General features: G+C 38.4%; 1 protein-coding gene across 4 annotated transcripts in view; it reads right to left on the bottom strand.

Moving 5' to 3' along the window:
- TEX10 (testis expressed 10) overlaps positions 1 to 22,865 on the bottom strand; it is a 60,275-nt gene that overhangs the window by 17,178 nt on the left and 20,232 nt on the right. For 3 of the 4 annotated variants that reach the window (XM_063326362.1, XM_063326361.1, XM_063326360.1), the window contains 3 exons: positions 18,008 to 18,183; positions 17,060 to 17,237; positions 1,039 to 1,127 (listed from right to left, as the gene is read on the bottom strand). In XM_063326362.1, coding sequence (XP_063182432.1) covers positions 1,039 to 1,127; positions 17,060 to 17,237; positions 18,008 to 18,183 — 443 coding nt within the window. The remainder of the gene's footprint in view (positions 1 to 1,038; positions 1,128 to 17,059; positions 17,238 to 18,007; positions 18,184 to 22,865) is intronic. The other variant, XM_063326363.1, reaches the window with a different exon arrangement.

Below are 22,865 nucleotides of genomic sequence, written 5' to 3'. Positions count from 1 at the left end.
AAGAAAATGAAAATATTTGGAAAAAATCAATGGCATACCCACTTAAACTATGATGTGGTATAAAAACCCAATGAGGCCAATGTTAGACTGCTATTTTTAACATACGTATCTTTAAAAAATAATTAAAAAAACCAGGTATAATGCAAGACAGTTCACCATATGTTTGCAATAACTCAGTAACCTTCTAACATAACCCCAGGGTTGAAAAAAAAAATAAAAATAATAATTTAGCTAATTATTTCTAGCCAGGTATTAGATGTCTTAGTAAAACAGGACTACTGCTCCAAAACAGTCACTTGGGGTTTGCTTTCATTTTCTTAGTTATCAGAACAGCTCTCTCGTCACTGTTTTAGGAAAAAAAAGGAAGTTTGGAAAGCAAAGTAGTTGAACATTATGAATGACTGAGGTGATGAAGAAAAGACACTTTTTTTTAATCGCAGGACAAGTTACTGGAAGGTATTTCTCAGCAATATTGTGCTGTTTTAACCACTGTAATTTCTCAAGGTTGCATCATCACAGAATACAACTATTTTTATATCCGAGTAAGAATATAGTAGCAGAAGTATGCACACATGCTGACCTTGGGCAGCTCACTTCAACGTACTTTGATTACTTAATTCTAATGGAATGTTTTTAATAGCATAAGCATGTCCACAGCAACTCCCAGAGGCGCTCATTTATGTTGTTATGAGCCAATAAAAGACATTTACTTAAATCTAAAAAAAAAAATAAAAATTCTTGTTCATGTCATATGCTAAATTTAGGTTTTCCTCATACTTTCCAAAGAAAGTTGCTAGAATGTAAAAAAAAAAAAAAAAAAGGATGCAAATATTCAGCCTAATGGCAAAGTATAAAAATAGGGTGTCAAAAATCAGATCAAGAGAAAAAAGGATATCTCATATCAAAAACATGTAACAAGATTAGAATTAATTTCAGGAAGTACTTACTACACCATTTATTTTAAATTAAATCCAGTAACTGACTATCAAAACAAATTCCATTTTGTTAATTCTGAATTATGACATTCACATGGATTACCTATAAGGGTTGAAAACAAGAAGCTGAAATAGTCCACATCATTCACTGAATTATCCTGCACTTGGCACTTCCAGCCTGCAAAGGATGATCTACACAAAACCAAGAGCAGTTTATTAAAAACCATATAATTAAGAATTCACAACCTACCTATACAATACAATCAGTTAGTATGACTAAATTGTTAATTTTAGCATTCCTGTTTCTAACTGCTGTTGTTAAAATAGCATTTTAAATAGCTTCAAAACCAGAACTTGCTCTTTTCAAGACAAGTAATATTGAACTTTGTACCCCTACATGGGCTTCGGTTGTTAAGTTGATTAAATTACTGAGATAGCAACTCTTCGTAAATACAGGTATAACCTTTAATATAGTGACACAGTAAATTAAATTAGTTTTATTTCCCTTATTTGGTAAAAGTCATTATATTACAAAGCCGGGCTATATTTTTCATTATGTCCGCTGCTTTTAATACAGCTCTTTACATGAACAACAGATCCCATGTAAAAGTAGTCTCAGCATCTATTTTAGAGTAGCTAAAGCTACTAAACACAGGACTAAATTAAAAACTGGCTTTGAGATTTAGAACACAAAAAGGAACAATATGCAAAGACAGGAGCAAACTCGTTATCAAAGCTGCCCGACACTTCCGTTTTTAAGGGCAAGCTGCAAGAAGAGGAGCACCAGCCTACTTTTGTTTCTCAAATTAAAAGCCGTACGTGCTTGTGGAAACTCGAAGCAAACATTGACCCCCTAACAGTAGTGTCTTGCCCATGTATCGGTGCAGAACCAGGAGAAAGCCAGGAGCTAGGAACAAGTACATCTCACACATGCCTTCCTCAAAAGGCCGCAGCTCAGGCCTACATCACATTATGCAAAAATGCATATTATTCAAATTTACTTGTATGCTGCTCTTGGCACTTGCACTGCGGACTATGGATCTTTGCTGTAAGAGATTGCCACTTTCTGCTCTTACAGCCTCGCAAAATTTCAGAGCTTCTGAACCCAATTTTCCAAGCCAACTATCTGCCTCAAATCACCATTTTCCTTATTCTCTCCAGTAACAGCCAAAATGCCTTAGCTCATGTATAACAAAATTCTGGAAAGCCTGTTTTTCAGAAATTTTTTTACAGATCCACGATTTGAGAGCAAAAATATCAAGTTTGGAACACCTTTGTGCCAGGCACATGGATTTTGCCATGCCATGAAAATCCAGCCACAATGTTTCAGCATCCACAAAAATGACAGCTAGAACATGCACTGGTCTGGAGCTAGTCAAAAAGAAAGAAGGAAAAAAAAAAATCTGAATTTCAGAATTTCTTTAAATTATAAAGAAAATATTCAGGATTTAATCAGACTACCATGTAGGATAATTAATGTGGGGGGGGAACAAGAAAATCACAGCCAGGTGAGAGAAAACAAAGAAAGGCTTTATTAAATAAAACTCACTTCACATTGTATCCTTAATGGCAAATCCTTATTTCCAGGCATATTTCAGGTGACTTTGTGGTGCAGACAGCACTGCATGGTCCCTTCTAGCAACTAGGAGGCCTTCAGTCCTCCTCGGAGGCCTGGCTCGCTGCTTCTTTTTCTTAACCTGTAGTCTCTCAATCTCTCTCCATTCGAAAGGCTGCCACTTGGCTGCCAACACTGAGTTCTCCTGAGACAAACACCCCTTGGCCTTGGCCTGCAATCTTCTCCCAGGAGAAGGGAGAATTTCTTCCCTCCTTCTAAGGAGGTCCAAGTCTGATTCATTGCAGCATCAAAGAGATTTCACACACACTCAACTAAACCAGCAAGAGGTCTTGCAACCTACTGATAGGACGAGGGGTAACAGTTTAAAACCGAAAGAAGGGAGATGTAGATGAGATTTCAGGAAGAAACATTTATTGTGAGGGTGGTGAGGCACTGGAGCAGGTTGCCCAGAGAAGCTGTGGATGCCCCTTCCCCGGAAGTGTTCAAGGCCAGGCTGGATGGGGCTTTGAGCAACCTGGTCTAGTGGGAGATGTCCCTGCCTATGGCCACGGGTTGGAACCGGATGATCTTTAAGGTCACTTCTAACCTGAACCATTCTGTGATTTCCCCAGAGATTCTACACACGTGAATACTCACACAAGTATTACATGCACACACCAGAAGAGAGAATGAAGCCCATGTTCTCTTCAGCATGGGGGAAGAAGCTGCCTGAATCCAATGCAGAAAGACCACAAGTCAGATGTGAGGTCACTCATTATACCAAAAATAAGCATTGGGCACCATGAAGAAAGATTCAGGAGAATTTAGGACTTACTGGACACAGAAATTCAAACTGTGATGCAATCACTGAGCAAAATGGTGGGAATGCAAGAGGTTGGAAGATATACATCAGATGACAAGCTGCAAAGGGAATCAGGGAAATGTGAAAATAAAAAAAAAATATCTTGAGCAGGAAGACAGAAACATGGAAAGGACTTGTGATAGCCCAAGTTCAGGGAGTAGGGACTTGCATGACAAAGCCAGTCAGAATCTGGTTTAAAATAATAAAATATAAAAATATTTTTCCATGCAAGAGTTAGCAGATGTGTCAAATTCCTCATAAGAGGACCGGTGGATGCAAGAATTTTAGATGACCTCCAGAAGAGCCTGAACAAAACCTCAGATTCACTGCAGGCTAGCAAACACATGAACTGCAATAGGTTCAGGAGATCCCTGGACAAGAAAAATGATTCTGAAGCTTAATGCTAAATGTCTGGAAAATATTCAAACAGTTCAGAGGCTTTGTTTTTCTACCCACACTTGACTATCTGCACACTCGCAAAACAGGACAAGCATTTTAAGCATCCTAACAGCATGCCAAGCTGTCACTGATGTAGACGCAAGAGGAAGTGGAGAGAATCACTCCTGTTCTGCCCCAGGAACATGGAGGCAGCAAGAGAGGCAAACCCTTGACAGAGCTGTGAAATGGTTTTAAGAGACTCATCTACAAGCAGAGCTGCACTGAGACACGCGCACACAAAACCAAGATCCCCAAATTCACTTACAGTTTACTTTTTTTAAAAAAGTCAAAGCTATTATATACATAAAAGAAGCCTCAATGTTAAACAGCATTAAGTTAAAAATAATCTAGCACTCAATTTAGAAAGTGACAGAGAAAGTTGCCTATAATCATCAGCTTGGCCTCTGTGCATATGTCTTAGAGTACGATAATATTATGTGTCATTTTCTCTAAAACAATGCCTTATACAAATCATGGATGAAGGGATCAATCAGGATTACCCAATGAAGGACAACACAACCTGACCTGTTCTTGCCTTATTTATTGCATCATCCATAACATGTACAGTGTATGAGGCACAAGACGGTTAAAAAAAGTAGAAAAAAAGATTAGCTCACAAATTCAGGTAAACAAATAGGTTTACGCATTATCCTGGACCATGCTCCTATCTGTATTGCAGTGGTTCTATGAGACACTAGATAAATAACTTTTTTTAATCAGAGGACAGGAAGTCTGTGGTAACACGCTTCTCTGAGGACCATCGGATAAGGTATTAACTTACGTTTAGAATAGAAAAAGACCACATTATTCATAGTGGAGGCTTCTTTCTTCCTTTCCTTCTGCTAGTTATCACTAGCCCTGCAACAGTTCAAGAGTGAGTAAAAGACTAAAAGGGCAGTAATAGCTGTGGAGCAATACACCTTCAAATATCTTAAAGAGCAGCACATAGACTCTGATCTCTACCGCTCCACTTACATTGAAATTGAAGTCAATCCTTCACTTTCAAGATAGAAAATGATAAATATTCTGAAAAATCAGTTCCTAAATGTTTCATGCTGAATTCCTAGAGTTGGCAGGTACTTCTGTGTTTCACTTTTTCCTTGCCTCTGTTCCTCATCTCAGAAGTTGGGAAAAATATCACTTCCTCTTCCCCTACAGCTGTGAAAAATACTTCAGCACAACACAAAGTCCCATGGCAGGGGGGGAATGACTTTGTTTTCCAACTGGGACATAATACAATAGAAAAATCATGAAGCCTTCTACTGAAACAACAGGGAGAAATCATAACACTATGTAAACACTCCTCCAGTGAGCATGATGTGCTCAGCACACAATGGAATATGGAAAAATAACATGAGACCATGTAATCAAAGACTAGATAAGGATCTCAATGCATCGTAACAAATTAAGACCAAGACCAACGTCTTTCTAATACTACAAATACAAGCAGAACAGCATTACAGCCTAGAAAAAGTTTGTTTAAATACAAGTCTAACCAGCTATCAATACCTCAAGTACCTTAGAACCCAAAGGACTCTAATGCAGTTAAAGCCACTCAGTTTTGAGGTTTACATTAAAGGACATCAGAAATAAGAACACAGAACAAAAGAAATCCAATTCTAGAACAGATGTTGGTATACCACAAACACATTACAAAAATCTTAGTTTAATATATTAACACTACCACAGATAATCAAAAACTATGTGCACTTTTAAAATGTTTTCAAAACGCTTGTAAGTTACGTTAGACATTTAACTAAAAAAAAAAAAATCTGATTTATAGGTGGGCGACAGGTAATAAGCATATTATAATCTCCCTTTTTGAATAAATTTTTACTGACAATGGGAACCTGTTATCAAATTGCATATGAGTGAGACCTCTCCAGTCAGCTAGTCCAAACCCACATTAACTATGATGAATTATGTGCTGTAATTTCCATAAGGTTACCTCCTCTCCACCAGAACCTCTCTGCTGAGGTTTAGAATTGCACCTTTAGGTAACCTGCTCTGTATGCCAAATAGTATTAAAAGAAAAGCTGAATCTAATTAACTTAAAAAAAAAAATCATTGCTTCTCTTGCAATTAGCATAGCAAATACTTCTCAGTCACAGCAACTGTGCAATGCATTCCTTTTATCGCTTGCTGCTAACTTTTTTTTTTTTTAACTCCAGCCAGACCTTGCGACTTTTGTTCACTGTTGTTATTTTCAGGTTGAGCTGTATCACACAGTTGCAAAATAAAACAACTGCAGTTTGTGCACAAGTGGTTTTTTCTCAACTGCAGACAATTATCTCTGTGCTTCCTGACCTAAACTAGCTACAAATTGAACTCTGGTTCAGGTTTAAGGTGCTGGTTTTGACTTAGGCAGTCATAAGGAGTCTTGGGGTAATTTAGAGGTCTCTGGTAGAAGAACTATAATGAACCTTGCTGCAGTTATTTTAGAAATTATCCTTCCACTTGCTCTCCTGTAAAACACACTGCTCGAACTACAACTCAGACAGCAGTGCACCTACCAAGCACGGCAAATTTTTGTACAGAATTTGGGTTAGGGTTTTTTTCTGTTTAGTAATAAAATTGAAAAAAGTGCAATGAATCTCAAAAAAAAAGCTCAGTCTTCACGTATTTTTAAAGTAAAACAAGGAAAAGCAAATGCAAAATTCCCAGTTCCTCTGAGGCACTGATACTATCACCCTTTTGCTCCTAAATGTGAGGGTTACAGAACTCAAGAAGTGTAAGATCAAGGGTTTTCTGTTCAAGGAAAATAAAATCCAATTCTTTCACTCTCCAGGAAAGCCCTTCCACCGCCGTAACAGAGAATATCCTAGCACAGGGTGTTTCTGAAGCTTTACTGAATTATTTAAACGCTTGCAAGAGAACAGCCTGAGAAACCTAACTTAACATAGACTGTAGTAGGTGATCCCATTTTAAATGTATTTTATCAACCACTGATCACAGATTTAAACCAAGGCATCTCACAATTGTTTCTTTAATTCTAGGTTACAAAATCATTCTAAAAGGAGCTTCCTCTCTATTTCTTCCACTGTTCTGTCCAGAACATGTAAATATTCAGCCACCAGCTGATTCACTTATTTCCTGAAAAAAACTAATTGCATTCCAGGCCTCAACTCAGTGAAAAATTAATAAAATTAATACAATTTATTTATATATTATTAAATTAAGTACACCTCCTCAAAATAGTTCAATGACTAAGTCACTGTGTTAGGAAATACAAAATCAACCTCCTCTTCAGATGAAGGCAGGGAACCTAGATTTTCTGCATCCTCAGCAAGTGCTTTAACCACCGAGATACTACTAATAAATTGTCCTTCAAACACATCAGGAGCAGAAAACTTCCCAAGATTCTGTACGCCCAGCAGACAACCACTGCATGAGAACAGCACTCAGGTAAGATAAGGCTATAGCACAGAAGCTACAGCAATTCTGCCCACCTGTGATCATCGGAGAAGAAACTGTGCTGGTTCCCATTGCAGAATGACTCTCCAAGAAGACCTGTTGTAACTTCAAGCAGCTGCACAACATATTATGGAACCAAACAAAACAGAAGGGAATTACCAAGATGAGATGGCATTCACCATGCAAAGGAGCTCCAAGGGAAGGCAAGGATGAACTGAACTACTAGCAGCTGTGAGCAACCTGCCATCTGAGAACTTCCCTGACACCTACAGGCTGTGGAGTGGCAAATGTGATGATGTTTTTTGGGCGTGCTCATTTGTTTTTAAAAAAAAAGTTCCACATAAATAAGGTCTGTAACTTTCATGCCTGCACTAGGCAAATTAATACACACTATAACAATGGATAAAATTAGCCGACACATGAATACCTATGACGTGCTTGGGAACAGACAGAATGGTTTCTGAAAAAAGAACTTTTGCCTTACATATCTCTTAGAAATCTTTACAAGGGGAAGGTGCACATGAATACGGAAGATCCTGTAATACTTAGGAAAAAGAATTCTAGAAAACTAAGCAGCCACAGTGCAGGAAAAGGTCCTTACATCAAGGTGTAACTGGTTTAAAAGTAGGAAGTGGTGGGCCTAACTACCTGATCAGCTCATACAGTGGAAGACACACATCACTGGAGGTTCACAAGATCTCTGCTGGCACTGGGCTGTACAGCCTATTCAGGAACAACTCAGAGAGATAAAGTCCACTAGCAACATTCATGTTATTTAGCATGCCAAAGTACTTAGTATAGCAGCATGCAGCTAATCAAGTCTACCCTGTCTTCTTTTTTTTCTTGCCAAAGCTATTCAGTCAGTTCATCTACCTACAGTCTGAAAATGACACACCACCACCTTCCAGATGCATGTTCTGTAGTTCTGCAGCTCATCAGGATACAGCTGAGCAGCTCTTTTAGCCTATCCAGGAGTTCAGTTAAGGCCACAGAAATGCAAGAAGCAGAGTAAAGTGGTTCTTCCACAATAGCCAGAATAACGACACCGTGACCAAGGATCATAACGAAGTTGTTTCCACCGCATGAAACAGGCCAGAGTTCTTACACAACTCAGGGCCACAGAGATGTGTAGGACAATACCCCTTATCACTTGTGAATCTTCCACTGCGATAAACTGGGCACTGTGTTGAGAAAAAGTCTTTACTGATCCACAGAAAGGGAGTAAGGAAAACCTTTCCTTTTTCTTTCGGCTTCCTATTTTTGCGACCTGTGCCATCTCTGACCTCTCAACACAGTGAGTCTAATATCAGCCCAGAAAGTTTATCTATCAAGACAAAACTATTCAGCTACTGATCAGTACTCATCAGGAGCAGGAGACTTCCACAGAGATACGGCAGCATCCTTCTCTGGAGCTAAGAGGACTCCATTCAAATTCTTCATCACACTGCTCGGGGCTCGCTGTCTGAGCCCAGAAACACCACTCAGCTGAATAAATCCACATGAGGACAACACTGGACAGATAGGTCTTCTAGCCAGCCTCCTCACAGGATGGTTATGAACATCTCACGTTTTACATAGACACCAAGCTATGTTACTAGTAGCAGCGCTGTCTAACAACCATTCAAAATGGTGCTTACAAGTAAAAATACCTGTGAACTATCAGGTAATGGAACAATTATAGAATTAGCTATTCTGGAGAGCTTGGCAAGTATGATACAATGCATCCCAAACACTCCCCGTTCTCACTCTCGGAACTGTGCGTGTATAAAGAACAATGTACCAAAACCACGTGCAAGGACCATACTAGGACTATTGTACCTCTATGGAAGAAAAATATAATACATTTTCCCCCAGTGTAGGCACGTACTTGCACTACTGTACAATATGTTCTTTTAAAATACTAAAAAGCCCTGTGCCAGTATTTATCTCAGCTTTGGCATAGCTTATTCTTGTTTAGCTTTGATGAAAATTAATTTCTGTCAAATTGAAATGCAACTGCTTGCAACTGCAATGGAGTATAAACTCAGGTTCCTGCATCAACTTAATCAAATCAGTTCCATGTTACATTGTTAACGAGGATCAGCACTCTCAATTTTCATACCAGCTCTTGCAGAGATAGGAAACCAAGACTGCCACAAACTGACGTTGAAACCATTAAAAAAAATAAAATAAATTTAAAATTTTGACTCTTTGAGTGCTTCTCCAACCCTGTACCCACCTCATCATTCACACCAGAACATGAACTCGGACAGCAAGTGAAGAGTTTTTATCTTCCTTTTCCTCTAACACATTATCATACATAGGCAACGGTTTGTTAGTGTGTGTTTTTTGTTTTAACTTTCATTATCTCTTTTGAAGGATCAAGTGTTTCCATTTGAAGATGTGGCAAAATACAACAAACATCTGCAAGGAATTACCAGGGGTTTGGGGAAAAATATGAACCCTATTTTAAGAAAACAACAATTTGAGCTTTGCATCGTTAAAAGTAAGCCTGTCAGCTACTCATTTGCTCCACAGTTGCAAAGGTTGTCTGGAGAAAAGAATTGCTTACACATTATAAATGAGAGCACAAATCAGAAGAAACATTCACTAATGAGCAAACGGCATTTACTGACTGGTGCAATTGTAAGTGGAGCAACATAATTCTTTTCGTCTTGGTTAAGAATATCAAACAACAAACAGCCACCTGGGGACAAATATAAAGGGACGTGTCCTTAAACACAAGCTTAGCCTCCTCCCTCTCCCAAGTCCTACACCTTCACATGACAATGAGCAAGGAAAAGGAAATTTGCTGACCAGATGTGGATGAAGGAATGCACCACAACCCACCTTGCGATCTGATTCTCAAGAACTGTGGATCCTTTTTGATCTTGCAGCACTGAAAGCAGATCAATCTTTTACCCTTTAATCTTAGTGGCACTCAGACAGGGAAATGCCAGCATTTTGAAAGCACACTTTTTAGTTTATATTCCATACTGCCTTAAGTATTTTTATTACCTTTTTCATACTTTCCTCCATTTTTTGGTCTAAATTCAGGGTGTGAAAATACAGCCAGAAAAAGCACTTCACAGTGAGCACAGACCTTGCTATTCTTACATCTTTCTTGGTAAACCATTCATTATTATAACACCTTCCTACACCTGTACACTTTTCGACTTCCTCTCCAAGGTCTATTGAGTTGACTTTCCATGTATGATCTGTAATGACTTACAAGTGGAATTTATCTTTTTTTTTTTTTCTTTTTAATAAGAGCTTACTTTGGTAAAATTAATTTTATTTATGTTTTCCTTTTTTTAAAAAGTACATTGTTCTGAAATCTTTTCTACACTTCCTTTGTATGGGAATTACTGTATTCAGTTGCGCTATCAGTGTTGTTATTCACAATAATACGTTACAGAATCCTCACTAGCTTGCAAATACTTTTTGGGAATATAATGTTTTTCTCGTCTACAATAATGCATTCAGTAAGCATTTAATGTAGTAGTATACAGGTTCTCTGTTACCTACATTTTGCATTCTCACTGTGCCTCCCGAAGCTCTACTGTTAAGAGGTTGCAGATCACATAACTAAGATGACTAAATAAAGTAAAAGCAGTATTTACTTACAAAGGAAGTATCTATAGAAAACTTTAAACTCTTACCATGACCCTAAGGCATCTCTGAATAGTATATTTGGAGACACAGAATTTTACATCTTATACCAAACAGACATTAAAATGTCCATCCCAGTTCTTTCTAAACACCAGATTCCTGAGGTCAGCAGGAACCAACAAGCATGCCTGGCTGCTCAATGAGACACCAGCTGAACTCCCTCATTACTGTCTGGAAAGCAACAGAACCTTTTAAAGGCACTACCTCTTAAGGCAAGAGTCCATTTACGCTTACGAGAAGCAGAATGCAAGTTACCCCCAGAGTTATCTCAAACCTGTGAGCACTAGGAACTCCCACACAATTTATGTCTCACTGGGAGCGAGCACTCAGCTTTTATTTATACGGTCCTCACCCTTCTCCTTTTCTGCAGCAACAGAAACAACAACTCTCTGTGAGACCCCAGCAGGGAAAGAGACCCACAATAATAAGAATGGCTTTTGAAGCCATTGGAAATCTCATTTATGGACACTCTACTTCAAGAGAGAAATGCCATAAATTAACTCCCATTGTTTTTTATCTCGGCAGTGAAATATTATCTGTCCAATTATCCATTTCAGTGAAATAACTTCCAGACACACTATTCCAATGGATAAAAAAATTCTAAAAAAATCGTAACTATTATGCATAAGGCAGACAAATAAATTGTGTTAATGTAATTAGCTGAATAAAGGCACATAAATAAATTGCATTTATGTAATTACACTGAACAGGTTTTCCTTCTTTGTAGCTCAAGACATATTAAGAGGAGACAGAGAACTTCTCCCGTAAAATCAGCAATCTAACTTCCTAGTTTATACATTTGATCACAATCTCATAATCTGCATTTCTTAATCCCTATTTCATAGAATAGAATACATCACAGTAAATACTCAGGTTATATATTAATCACCTTAAGTATCCTACCTTATACAAAAGAGAAGGAAAAAAAAAAAAAAAGAGAAATCTGTTTGCAAAAATATCTGCCATTCAATCACCACAAAGTCACTAAGAAGTAGCAAACAAAACATTGAGTTTAACAAACGGTGACAAACTGTTATTCTTCTGCAACTGTCAACAGTACAGATTTTGGTTTGTAAACAGCAGACCTCCCTTTTGTCAGACAAACAAGACAATCTACCATATAATACAAGAAGGTGAGTTTACATTTTATATGTTTCCATATTTGAGGAAAAGATTTCCCTCAAAGACAGTCTTCCAAGAAGTACTCAAAAAATAAGCATGTGCCTCACTAGTCCTTCAAAAACCATTCTGAAGTAACCCATCTGCCCTACAAATGTAGAAACTAGACATAGAGGGATTACACCAAAAATTCTTTCCAGCTCTACCTGTAATTCTGCTAAAGTTTATGACCTTAATCCCAACTAGACCATCAACAATTAATAAATTTCTTCACCTCCTATAGAGAATTGTCTACCTGTCCATATCCACACCCTCAAGGAATCACCAGAAGTCCACCATCAAGATGATGTTAAGACTGGAATTTCAAACCAGAGGTCCACTCATGCCAAACGTTACATATTCCTACCCAACAATTTAACCATTCATCTTTAATTAGCAGAGAAGTACTATTTGAGTATTTACCAGTTATTCCAATAAATCATGAATTAAAAATAAATACTGAAGTTAATTTGTTTAGAAATGTGGCATGCTGCATCAAAATAAATGGTTCGTCTCAATATATTAATCTAAGCAGTACCACCTAAAGACCACAGAAAAATCGATCCAGTACATTTGATGCAAAGACTTTCTAAAATATTTCCTACACCTTTCCATTTGTCTCCGTAAATTCAAGATCATCAGAGGCTTAAATCAGAGGCCAACTCAGAGAACTCCTCTCCTTCCAAGGAGCCACTACCTCTCATTTCTCTCAGTCTGAAGTCATAGAATGTTCGCTCACGTTGCTCCACACCTTTCCTCACCTGATTGTGTATGAACAGGTGCAGTGAGAAAGACTTATGCCTCAAAACCCGGTCATGCTTCCACCTCTCAAAACTTCGCCTGACTGGATTTATTGAAGTTACATACATCTCAGGTCCCATACAGCGGGCACAGGGCAGGCACTGGAGGAGAAGAGCAGGGAAATTAAGCTGTCTTAAAACACAGCTTCTGTCTTACCACACCTTCTGTCCCTCAGTTTCACCTGAAACTCATGCACTGTAGCTGCCCCAGTGACCCAAACAGCAGCAACGCCTGTTCCTTGGCACAGAGATCAATTAGCATAAACCTGGCCACATTCACACCAGCATCCAAAACGGGTGGCTGCTTTTCAGCTTTCTTTTCAGAATGAACAGTCCTCAGCCTGTGCTAACTGGTAAAGCTTCAGTGAATATAGACCCAAAGCATGACAGGAACCATCCTAATTATTTAGCATTATAGATAACCACCATCCCAGGCTCAGAAGCCTTCCCATTATATATGGAAATACTGTCAACATCACCTTCATTCTCAACACACAGAGCCCACTGTGGCTCACTTGATGGGCTCCTGCAGACCACCTGGCTATTCGTCTCACCATTGCAAAAATAAGAACTGAAAACTATTGAATGTCTTCAAAATTCATTTCTAATCAACAAAAAATTCTAAAAGTTACAACGCAGTAATTATAATTTAATGTTATAGCCTGATATCATTGCAGGAATATGGCTTAAGCCATCTGGATGGATTTACTATCTACTTTTATAGTTTACACACACACAAAAAAAGCTATGAGTTTCTTGAGTTTATAATGATTATTCCTAGAATAACTGCAACAGTCTTATTATCATCCATATGTACTCATGAAATCCACCTTAACATAGCTCCTCTCTAGCAAGTATACATGGGTACATATGTGCATTCTCAGATGCATGTAAAAACATACATGCTCTGCCAGACAAGAATAATGCAGAAATAAAGGCTTTTAAAGAAATTAAAAACAATTAACCAATACAGCAGTGAGCCTCTGACGCTACTGAATGCAATCTATTTAAAGCACGACAGATAAGCAGGTGGCGTAGAAGAAAAGAAATTTATAAAAACTCCCCCCTCACCAAATAGAACATGAATGTATGGAAGAAAAACAGTGCCACCTACTGACAACATCGGTTTTACTCATAAGTTACATCTCCCGATGGACTGATTTGTATCAGTTTCTCTATGCAAAACTATCATAATCTTTACCTACAGGAAGTGTCCCATGAACCAGGTTGTGGCGCAGAATTGTGAAATGATATACATTTTTGTATAGCACCATTCATTTCAAAAACTTGCAAGCATCACAAGAGCTGTCAATGATTACCAGAAGTTACCTAGTTCCTCTATTTCCTTTAAGGCTGTACTTTTGCCATCCATGATACGCTTTTGTCCAACCTGATTTTAAGTATCTCCAGTGAAGTATATTTATACCCCTTTCCTACACAGCCTATGTATGTACATATGTATGTATTACTACTTTCAGAAAATTTTGCTAGCAAACCATATGTTTTTCTGACATTTAAAGTCTATATTCCTAATCCTGCTAAAACTGTGTTCTCTCATTCCTCTTCAACGGCCTTTTACACATAGGGTTCCCCCTCCCTCCCAGCCTTATTTGCTTAACAATGACAATTTGTCAGTCATTCTCCATTATCACAATTTACAGATTATCATTCTTTGTCTGCTCTGCTTTGAACTAATCCAGTTTGTCCACATCATCATCCAAAAGCAAGCCACAAAACTGGACACAATAATCAAGTGTGGCTTTTCTGATGATAAGAGCTGGAAAATTAGTTCACGTATCCTGCGTGCAATGACAGGTGGTGAAGGTTATAAAACCCAGGCAAAGTTCAGGTCTAGAAAACCTACTGTTTCCTTAACCGTACTACTTATTTTCCCAAGGAAAAAGATATATCAGACTCCTCTGTTCTTGAGAAGTTAATATTGTTATTTACTCTTACTGTCTTTACATGCTTAAGTTATCAAAGCTTTTTTTTGTTTTTGTTTTTGACATCCCTGTCAGCAGCCACTAACATTTCTGACATCATCTTGGTTCTCTAATTCTATAAGGCATCCTAGGATGAAGTTTTTATGATTAAAAAAAAAAATCTATGATCATGACAATAAGAAAAAAAAGTAGTCACAAAATTTCACCTATATATTAAGAAGCTGAGCCACAGCTGAAAAAGGTGTCATCATTAAGCCCTTTAAAACTTGTACTACAAGTTTTTAAGTTAGTTGCACAGGTGAGAAAGGATTTCCAATGCTGTTGCACTTTGTCTATAAAAGACATGTTTCAATCTTTCCGAGGACTTGCATTATTTTCAGATGTGTTCCTACAGAAAACTGATCGAGTTTCTGTTTTTAACGCTGAATCCTCCCAGTGAAGTGGGAACAGCCTTATCAAAGAAAAACAACACTCATCAGAGAGTCATATTTTTTTTTTCCCCCCAGTTTCATCAAAACTTGTAACCTTCCAGAAGGGAGGACTGTTATAGCTTATCAATACAAGAAACTGCATTAGCACAACTACGTTAGTACTTTTTCTTCATCTAGTTATTTCAGATTGACTTCTTGGGTAGATAATGCACAATATTTGAATCCAACTTAAGTTTAAAACATGTTCCAAATGACATTAAGTTTAAAATCAAAATACTTTCTTTGCACATTTGAAAAACAAAAGTTGCTCCTCCTTCTCTGTTGTCAAGATGTAACCTTTTTGGTCAGAACACCACCCTCCAGCTGCCTCTTGCATCTTCTGCCACAAGGACTAAATACCCACAGCCCACCTGCAGCCTTCTGATAATCTTTAGAAAACAGTTACAGTATTACTGTAAAAATATCCCACATTTAAAATCTAATAAGATCTACTAACAAAATAAGCCCCTCAGTGCTTATGACTGTATTTGATTCAGTTAGAGTCTGAATTTCTGAATATATGGCCAAAAAAATATTTTTTTTTAATAAAATTTGAGGTACACCCTTCCCAAAACTAGACAGAATTTCATTTTTATAGTAATACATTATATATAGTATATTATAAGTTTCATCACCACCACTTCCTATCTTAGTTACCTTATTCACATGTTACACAGCTAACATTAACAGGTTTGTATTTGACAGTACACTGCATTGTGTCATATTTTAAGTAAAAAAAGTTAAAGTTCCAAAAAGCATTAAGAAAAAAAAATTTTAAGCATAAATCAAGTAAGCTAAATTCCTGCTTATTTATCCAAGGTTAAATAATATTGAACAACGGAGAAAAGCCAGTATAGTTTTTCCAGAGGCAGCTAAGCAAAACACCCTTGTGAACTCCTAGCAAGCCTCCCACTCACTTCAGTGGAACAGCGACCTCTCTTCCTGACTTTACAGGCAAACCTATCCTCTTTCAAGCCAGGACAAAAAAAAACAAACAAGAGCGTGAATAATTTCTAACAAGACACGTGCCTAGCAACTGTGATTTGGCTATTCAACTGTGGTAATTATAGGAAAAATGAGTTTTAAAAATCTGAAAGAAAGCAGAAAATGAGAATACACACTGGTTGGTCATTTTTCACTGCAAACAGTGTCAGGTCAAATTATTTATGATGGAAAGCTGCAATCAGTGGCTGAACAAAGACCACCGATAATGATGATCTGGGTAGAGGGTGCCCAATATCGTATAGCCTTACAGGTAACTGTAAGGCCTTTCAGTACTGAAAGGGGGACAGAAGAGATGGGGACAAACTTTTTAGGAGCGACTGTTGCAATAAGACAAGGGGTAATGGCTTTAAACTAAAAGAGGGTAGATTGACTAGATATAAACGAAGAATTTTTTTACCATGAGGGTGGTAAGACACTGGCATAGGTTGCCCAGAGAGGTGGTAGATTCCCCATCCCTGGAACCAATTCAAGGTCAGGTTGGACGGGGCTCTGAGCAACCTGATCTAGTTGAAGATGTCCCTGCTCATTGCAGGGCTGGACTAGGTGACCTTTAAAGGTCCCTTCCAACCCAAACTATTCTATGATTCTGTTATCAAGCACTGGAGAAAAATCGGCCAGTGTAAAAACAGTTGAAGCGAAAGGCTAGAAGTACAGTCTGATGGAAGCATTAACATTCTTCACAATGCCAATTCTTGCACACTGTACTGATTTTTTTGTGCAAGCCAGTAACAGAGTTCACAATTAATGAACAAGAGTTCACTTTTTAAGAAAACAAACAAACAGACCAACAAAAAAAAGTAAAGTAAGATGCCGGCTGGGCACTGTTACCTCATGTGCAGTATCCCGATGAGCGTGGCGGCCAGGTCGGAGGACATCCTGCCCATGATGCAGCAGCGGCTGAGGCAGGCGAGCAGGCTGGCGGGCAGGCAGGGCAGGAAGTACACCAGCTGCACCAGCCGTCGCTGGGCCTCCGCCGGCAGCAGCACCAGTGCACCTTCCAGCGGATCTAACGGCACATGGACAGGCAATCAACACTCCGATTATCCCTATTCATTTTTAAACTTACAAAACTGTTGTGCTTGGTAACAATTACACGGCCTAAGTGCCTCGTGTAAAACAATCCTGCAGGGACCCTACTCTTTTCTAACTACTCTTACCTAGTTAAGAGCCTACAGCACTTCCTGAAGGGAGGACAATATAACTCACTTCCTGAAGGGAGGACAATATAACTAAGAGGGGCAAACAAACAACAAAAAAAAAACCCAAGAAGTAATACTACCAGAAGCAGACTACACAAAAACTGAAGCTTCTAGTCTGTCAGGTTAAAGTCCTGCTAACTTGACCTAAAGACACCAGCTGGAACACAGGAAATTCTATGTCAACATGAGGAAAAACTTCTTTACTTTGAGGTTTTACAGAGCACCGGAACAGGCTGCACAGAGAGGCTGTGGAGTCGCCTTCTCTGGAGATACTCCAAACCCACCTGGATGCATTCCGGTCCAGCCTGCTCTAGGTGACCCTGCTCTGGCAGGAAGCTGGACTAGATGATCTCCAGAGGTCCCTTCTAACCCCTACAATTCCATGATTTTAATCTTTTTACTATCCATTAGGAAATGACACACATGATGCATTTTAATATCCATCATAAGGGACTGAACCAATCTCCCCCCCGCCCACACAGACTTTACATTCACCTAGGCAACACCAGTGTTTTCCACATATTGCAACTTCCCTGCCAAGCAATGGACAAAATTCATTATGCTGTAAAAGTCTTACCATATATTCGAGCAGCAGTGGCTTGTAAACTTTGTAGTAACTCCTTGTTCGAACGAGAAGCGGCAGAATGAATGATATCAATCAGCTGATTCGAAAGCTCAGGGTTTTTCAAGCCAAGCAGAGCAAGCTGCTGAGGTAAACCAGCCAACCAACGAGATAAAACTTTGCTTCGACTTCTAAAGAAAAGAAGGAAAATTAGTTGGGGAAAAAAGACCAAATCAAAACAACAAAAACCCCACAAACTTACTCCTTCCAGTCTTGACTAAGTTGCTTTAATGTCAGGTACAATTAAATTACAATGAAATGCAATACTGTGATTTGCTGAGACTCTTTCACCAGATCTGAGCACACTGGTGTGCTGCTGCAGTTACATCAAAAGCAGTTGTTTGCTCCATAGGTTTTGCACTGCATATTTTCAACTCTTGCACAAAGTATTTGTTGACCTGACAGTAAGCTGGCAAAGCAACATTTCCGTTTATCATTAGTTTTATCAGTTTATATTTAATGAGTTATGAGTCAGTCTAAAAAGCCATGAGACTACTACACCCTCAGTATTACTGAACCCCCCCAATCAAGCTCCTACTCTTCACACCAGACTTTCAAATTCAATTCTACCTTCGCTGGTGTCTTGCTTGTCAATTCAGTTACCTCTTAAAGCCGAATGAAAAACTAGAACTGGTGGAACACAGCACCAAATAACTTTATTAACGAAGCGTATTGTGTCAGACACTCTCCCCTTGCCCATGCAGACATTCATCACATAAGGCTACCTACCATGTTGGCAAAGTACAGTTTGCTCTTATATACATGCTAGCTTGTTCCTGATTACCTGTTTGTCCTTTACATGTTCACATATTAATTCCAAGTAAACGGCCATATGTATCTTTCCAGGGACCAAGACAAGGCTCATCAACCCAAAATTCCCCAGATGCTCTTCAAGATGGGTGAACAGCAGTCTTTTTCCAGTCATAGAGAGTCTCCCGCAGTCACCATGCTTTTTCACAGGTGACAAACAATGGCCTCACTTGCACAATTTTCTCAGCACCCTCAGGTACATCTCTGCAAATCTACCTGGCCCATGGACTTCACTACATTCACCTGATCTGAGTCCTCACTTGTTAAATTTAAAGAGGCTTTTTACGTAAGACCTTACTTGTTTTGCTGGAATGCCGCGCTTTCTATTGACTCTACCCAGAGCCTCAAGCAAGCAAAAATGAGGTGTTTTGGCCAATTCAAACATGAGTGGAAGGGATCCAAAGCTTAGGTTGCCCTTGCAGCTCTTACAGCTTGGCCTTTCTTGGGCATAAATAACTACAAATAAAGTCAACTGAATGAAGTATCAGATGATCTTGTTCAAAGATTACAGTACTACCATGTATCTTCTGCTACAGCTTAGTACCTTTAAAAATTACACTTGCTTATTTATCCCACAACTTTAGTACACAGGCAGAAGGAGAAAGATCAATCACAGGATTATTGTTGGCAACTGCCTGGCTGAATTTTACATTTAAAAAAATCCTGTTAGTTGTTAAGTGCGCCAATTTTTGTTTTGTACAAATACACATCTTCCCTCTTTTACCATTCCGTGAGGTAATTCAATTCTGGTTTATTTCTCATTTTTTCTGATCAGGTAATGATTCTAAACTGTATGTCACCAGCAAGTTTCTATTGGCACGCTCCTGCTTTGTGTGCCGGTCATTAACAACAGCATGAAGTTTAGCTCAAGAGAGCTCTGAGGAACTGTATAAGCAGACTCTCTCCAGTTTTACCACTCTTACTGTTATCACCTATGTACTGTAACCCACTGTACACATTCCAATTCTTTAAGTGAGATGCCATCTTCTATACCAAATCCAGATTGCATTACCTGCCTTTAAAGGTAATAGTCAAAAGTTCTTACTACCTGCATTTTCACACACTAGTTCTTCTCAAGTCTCTGGAATAAAATTTACCTAATCCTCCTCTTTTGCATTCATTTGACAGCATTCAACACAACTTTGTTTACAGCACTGTTGCTTCCACATCTGAGGACTCTGACTATCCCTTGTGTTTGACACAAATTATAATAATCTTTATTGAAAAATGTGACAAGATATTGAAGGACAGACTGAATTAGTCTTAATTTCAGATCAACTTCTTTCCTTATCCTATAGCGTGATGGTTAAGAAGCTTTTGCTATTTTCACATCCTATGAAAAGAATTCAGCTTGATATTTAGGAATTTCTATTTCTGACCTGTTTGTCAGAAAAATAGGAATGAAAACAGTTTGCTTATCAATTCCTTTTTCCCCATTTTCCCTAAGTGCTGTTAACTTCAAACACCCCCTAAAAGCTGGTCAGGAAACAGCAAAAAAACTTGGACAAGCTTCACCCTACCCTAAGACAAATTTCTGTTTGTATTTATGACTTGACTTTCCAGACCTCCTTCCCTATTCCAATCAATTGGCCTCCTCATACTTCAGGAAAACTTCACTACTTAGGTATTTTCTTTCCTTTAAACATCTTTGGTGCTGAGCTTTAAAGTTTGACAACCTCCATTATACTTGGCTTTTATTTACCCTTCCTAGCTCGAACTGAAACAATCTTATAAACCAATCCTATCTTTCATGGGCTACAATTTTTACAACACCATGGCTTGTCAAATCAAGTATCATTTATAAACCAAAACCCATCAGCTTACTACTGAAGTGATGATTACATGAAAGAAGCTGCCAAGCATAAATCAAGAAGTTTAAAGTAGATCTTTGAAAAGTGTCAACAAGAGTAGCATAATGATGGTAGAAATTATTTCATTTTCAAAAGACCTAACAAAATGCCTCATCAAAACTTTTAAAGAAAACTAAGTATCCATGACATAAGAGGGAAGGATCTTGTATAAAGAGATTGATTGTGTCTAACAGCAGGAAAAGCCTGGAGAAGAGACAAATGAAGTGGGTGAGTTGGAGGTAAGATCAACAGAGGTCTCAAATCACTTGACATGCAAATGGTGGATGGGAATAAAATGTTTGCTTTCTCTTCCCACAGAAGAAGTGGGGTTGGTATCAAATAAAGCTAAAAGGAGCCGAGATTAAAACAAACAAAACTTGGTCTTCAGACAGCTGCGGTTTGCCACTCCTTGACAGAAGATGCTGCAGTTCCTCTTGATTTAGACCGGTCCAAGGAATGACCAGAAAAGCTCATGCAAAAGCCATCCACTGAGCGATACTAAACACACAAAAGCGCTGCACAATGAGGAAATACAGGCTTCAAACAGTTGTAAGCTTAGAGTACTACAAAAAAAACCCAACAATACTTGTCTTCTTCCTTGCAATACTTGCCTTTCATCTCACATAGGTCAGCACCGAAGGCAAGTTGAGGCTAAATAGCCTTGTAAGTCTCTACCAGTATATATATGAATATGTGTGCATGTATACACGCACACACACTGTATATGCATATATACACACAATGACTACACATGTGTGTAGCAATTAGCGGTGAAGATAACTAACATCAAGACCAAAATATTGATTCTGAACCTTGTAATAAATCAATCAAGTTTTCTTTCACAGGGCAACAATAGGACAAAAGCTCCTACCCAGCCATTGAATCAGATACACCTAAAAAATAAACAGCTTCACTTAAATGTCCTTGGAAAGTGCTCCAACATGAATTCTGCTCCCTTAAACTGCTCTTGACGAGCTTCTGAGAAAAAAAAAAATATTAAAAAATGAGAGCAGTCACAGGAGTGCTGAAGGAGCTATGATGTCAAACTGAATGCAAAAACATGCATGTCATCCAGGATCTACTGCGCAGTCTACATCTTGAAGAAATGAAAAAAACCCACTTTTGTTTCTAAAGGAAAGAAATGGATCAGTACGGTACACAAACATTATGTCACCTTATAATGTCTTGTCAGACATAAGTGCAATTATCCTTTTTGCACAGAATTTTTGAGAGTTCATTCTTCTGTTACTGAAAATGTCACAATTCCATGTAGAGGACCAAGAGGAACAGCAAAAACACTAATGTTATTTGTGATGTCTAAAGATAGCAAGTTAAAGCTTTCCAGATGGACAAATGATTACATGAAACTGGATGAGATGCTCAAGACTTCCAGGTAAGTACAGAAAACAGTTATGTAACCTCGAGGAAATTAGTCACTATAAGAAAGAGCTGTTTTTCACTCTGGGTGAAAAGAGGAGGACAATGGGATATTCCCAAGCATTTTTCCTGTCTGTCTTTTAAATTCTCTATACTTACAATGTTCATAGGGTAGTGTTAGATATTTCTGGCTGTAGATCTAATTACATGTACTCAGGCATTAAGACAATGTAAGATTTAACAAAGCAAAGGAGTTGCAGAAGAGACTAATCTTCCCAAAGCTTGACTCTGGTAGTGGCTACCAGCACTTCTAGGGGCCCTGGTTTGATTTTTACCTAGTAGCAGAAACAGGTATCATGGGTATGATCTTATGTCCCTTTGCAGTTCTCGAAGAAGGTAAGATTAGTGCAGCCTGATCTATATTTAAGCATTTCACGTAGCGGAAACAGAAGACTTGGCTGAAAAATACCTTCTGGAAAAGTTAAAATTGGAGACAATGTGGTCAAATCTTATGATGAAAATGTGTAATAACAGCAATATAGAGAATAACCTCCTCTTACTTGAAGAAAGTCAGATATCTAATAGATGCATGAAGCTGGGAACCTAAAAAGGACACGAACATTTTCTTAAACCTAGTCTCTGCAGAAACACACACCCAAAACAATAGAAGAAAACTTTTCTTAAAGAAAATAAGTACAAAATGTTAGACATGCACTACCAGAACCACACAAGGCACAAAGTCACAAGTCCATGACCTCAGGCTGAAGTGACGGAAA

Source organism: Chroicocephalus ridibundus, chromosome 2, assembly GCF_963924245.1.
Source record: "Chroicocephalus ridibundus chromosome 2, bChrRid1.1, whole genome shotgun sequence".
NCBI lineage: Eukaryota > Metazoa > Chordata > Aves > Charadriiformes > Laridae > Chroicocephalus > Chroicocephalus ridibundus.
This window is presented reverse-complemented; position numbering and strand designations above follow the sequence as displayed.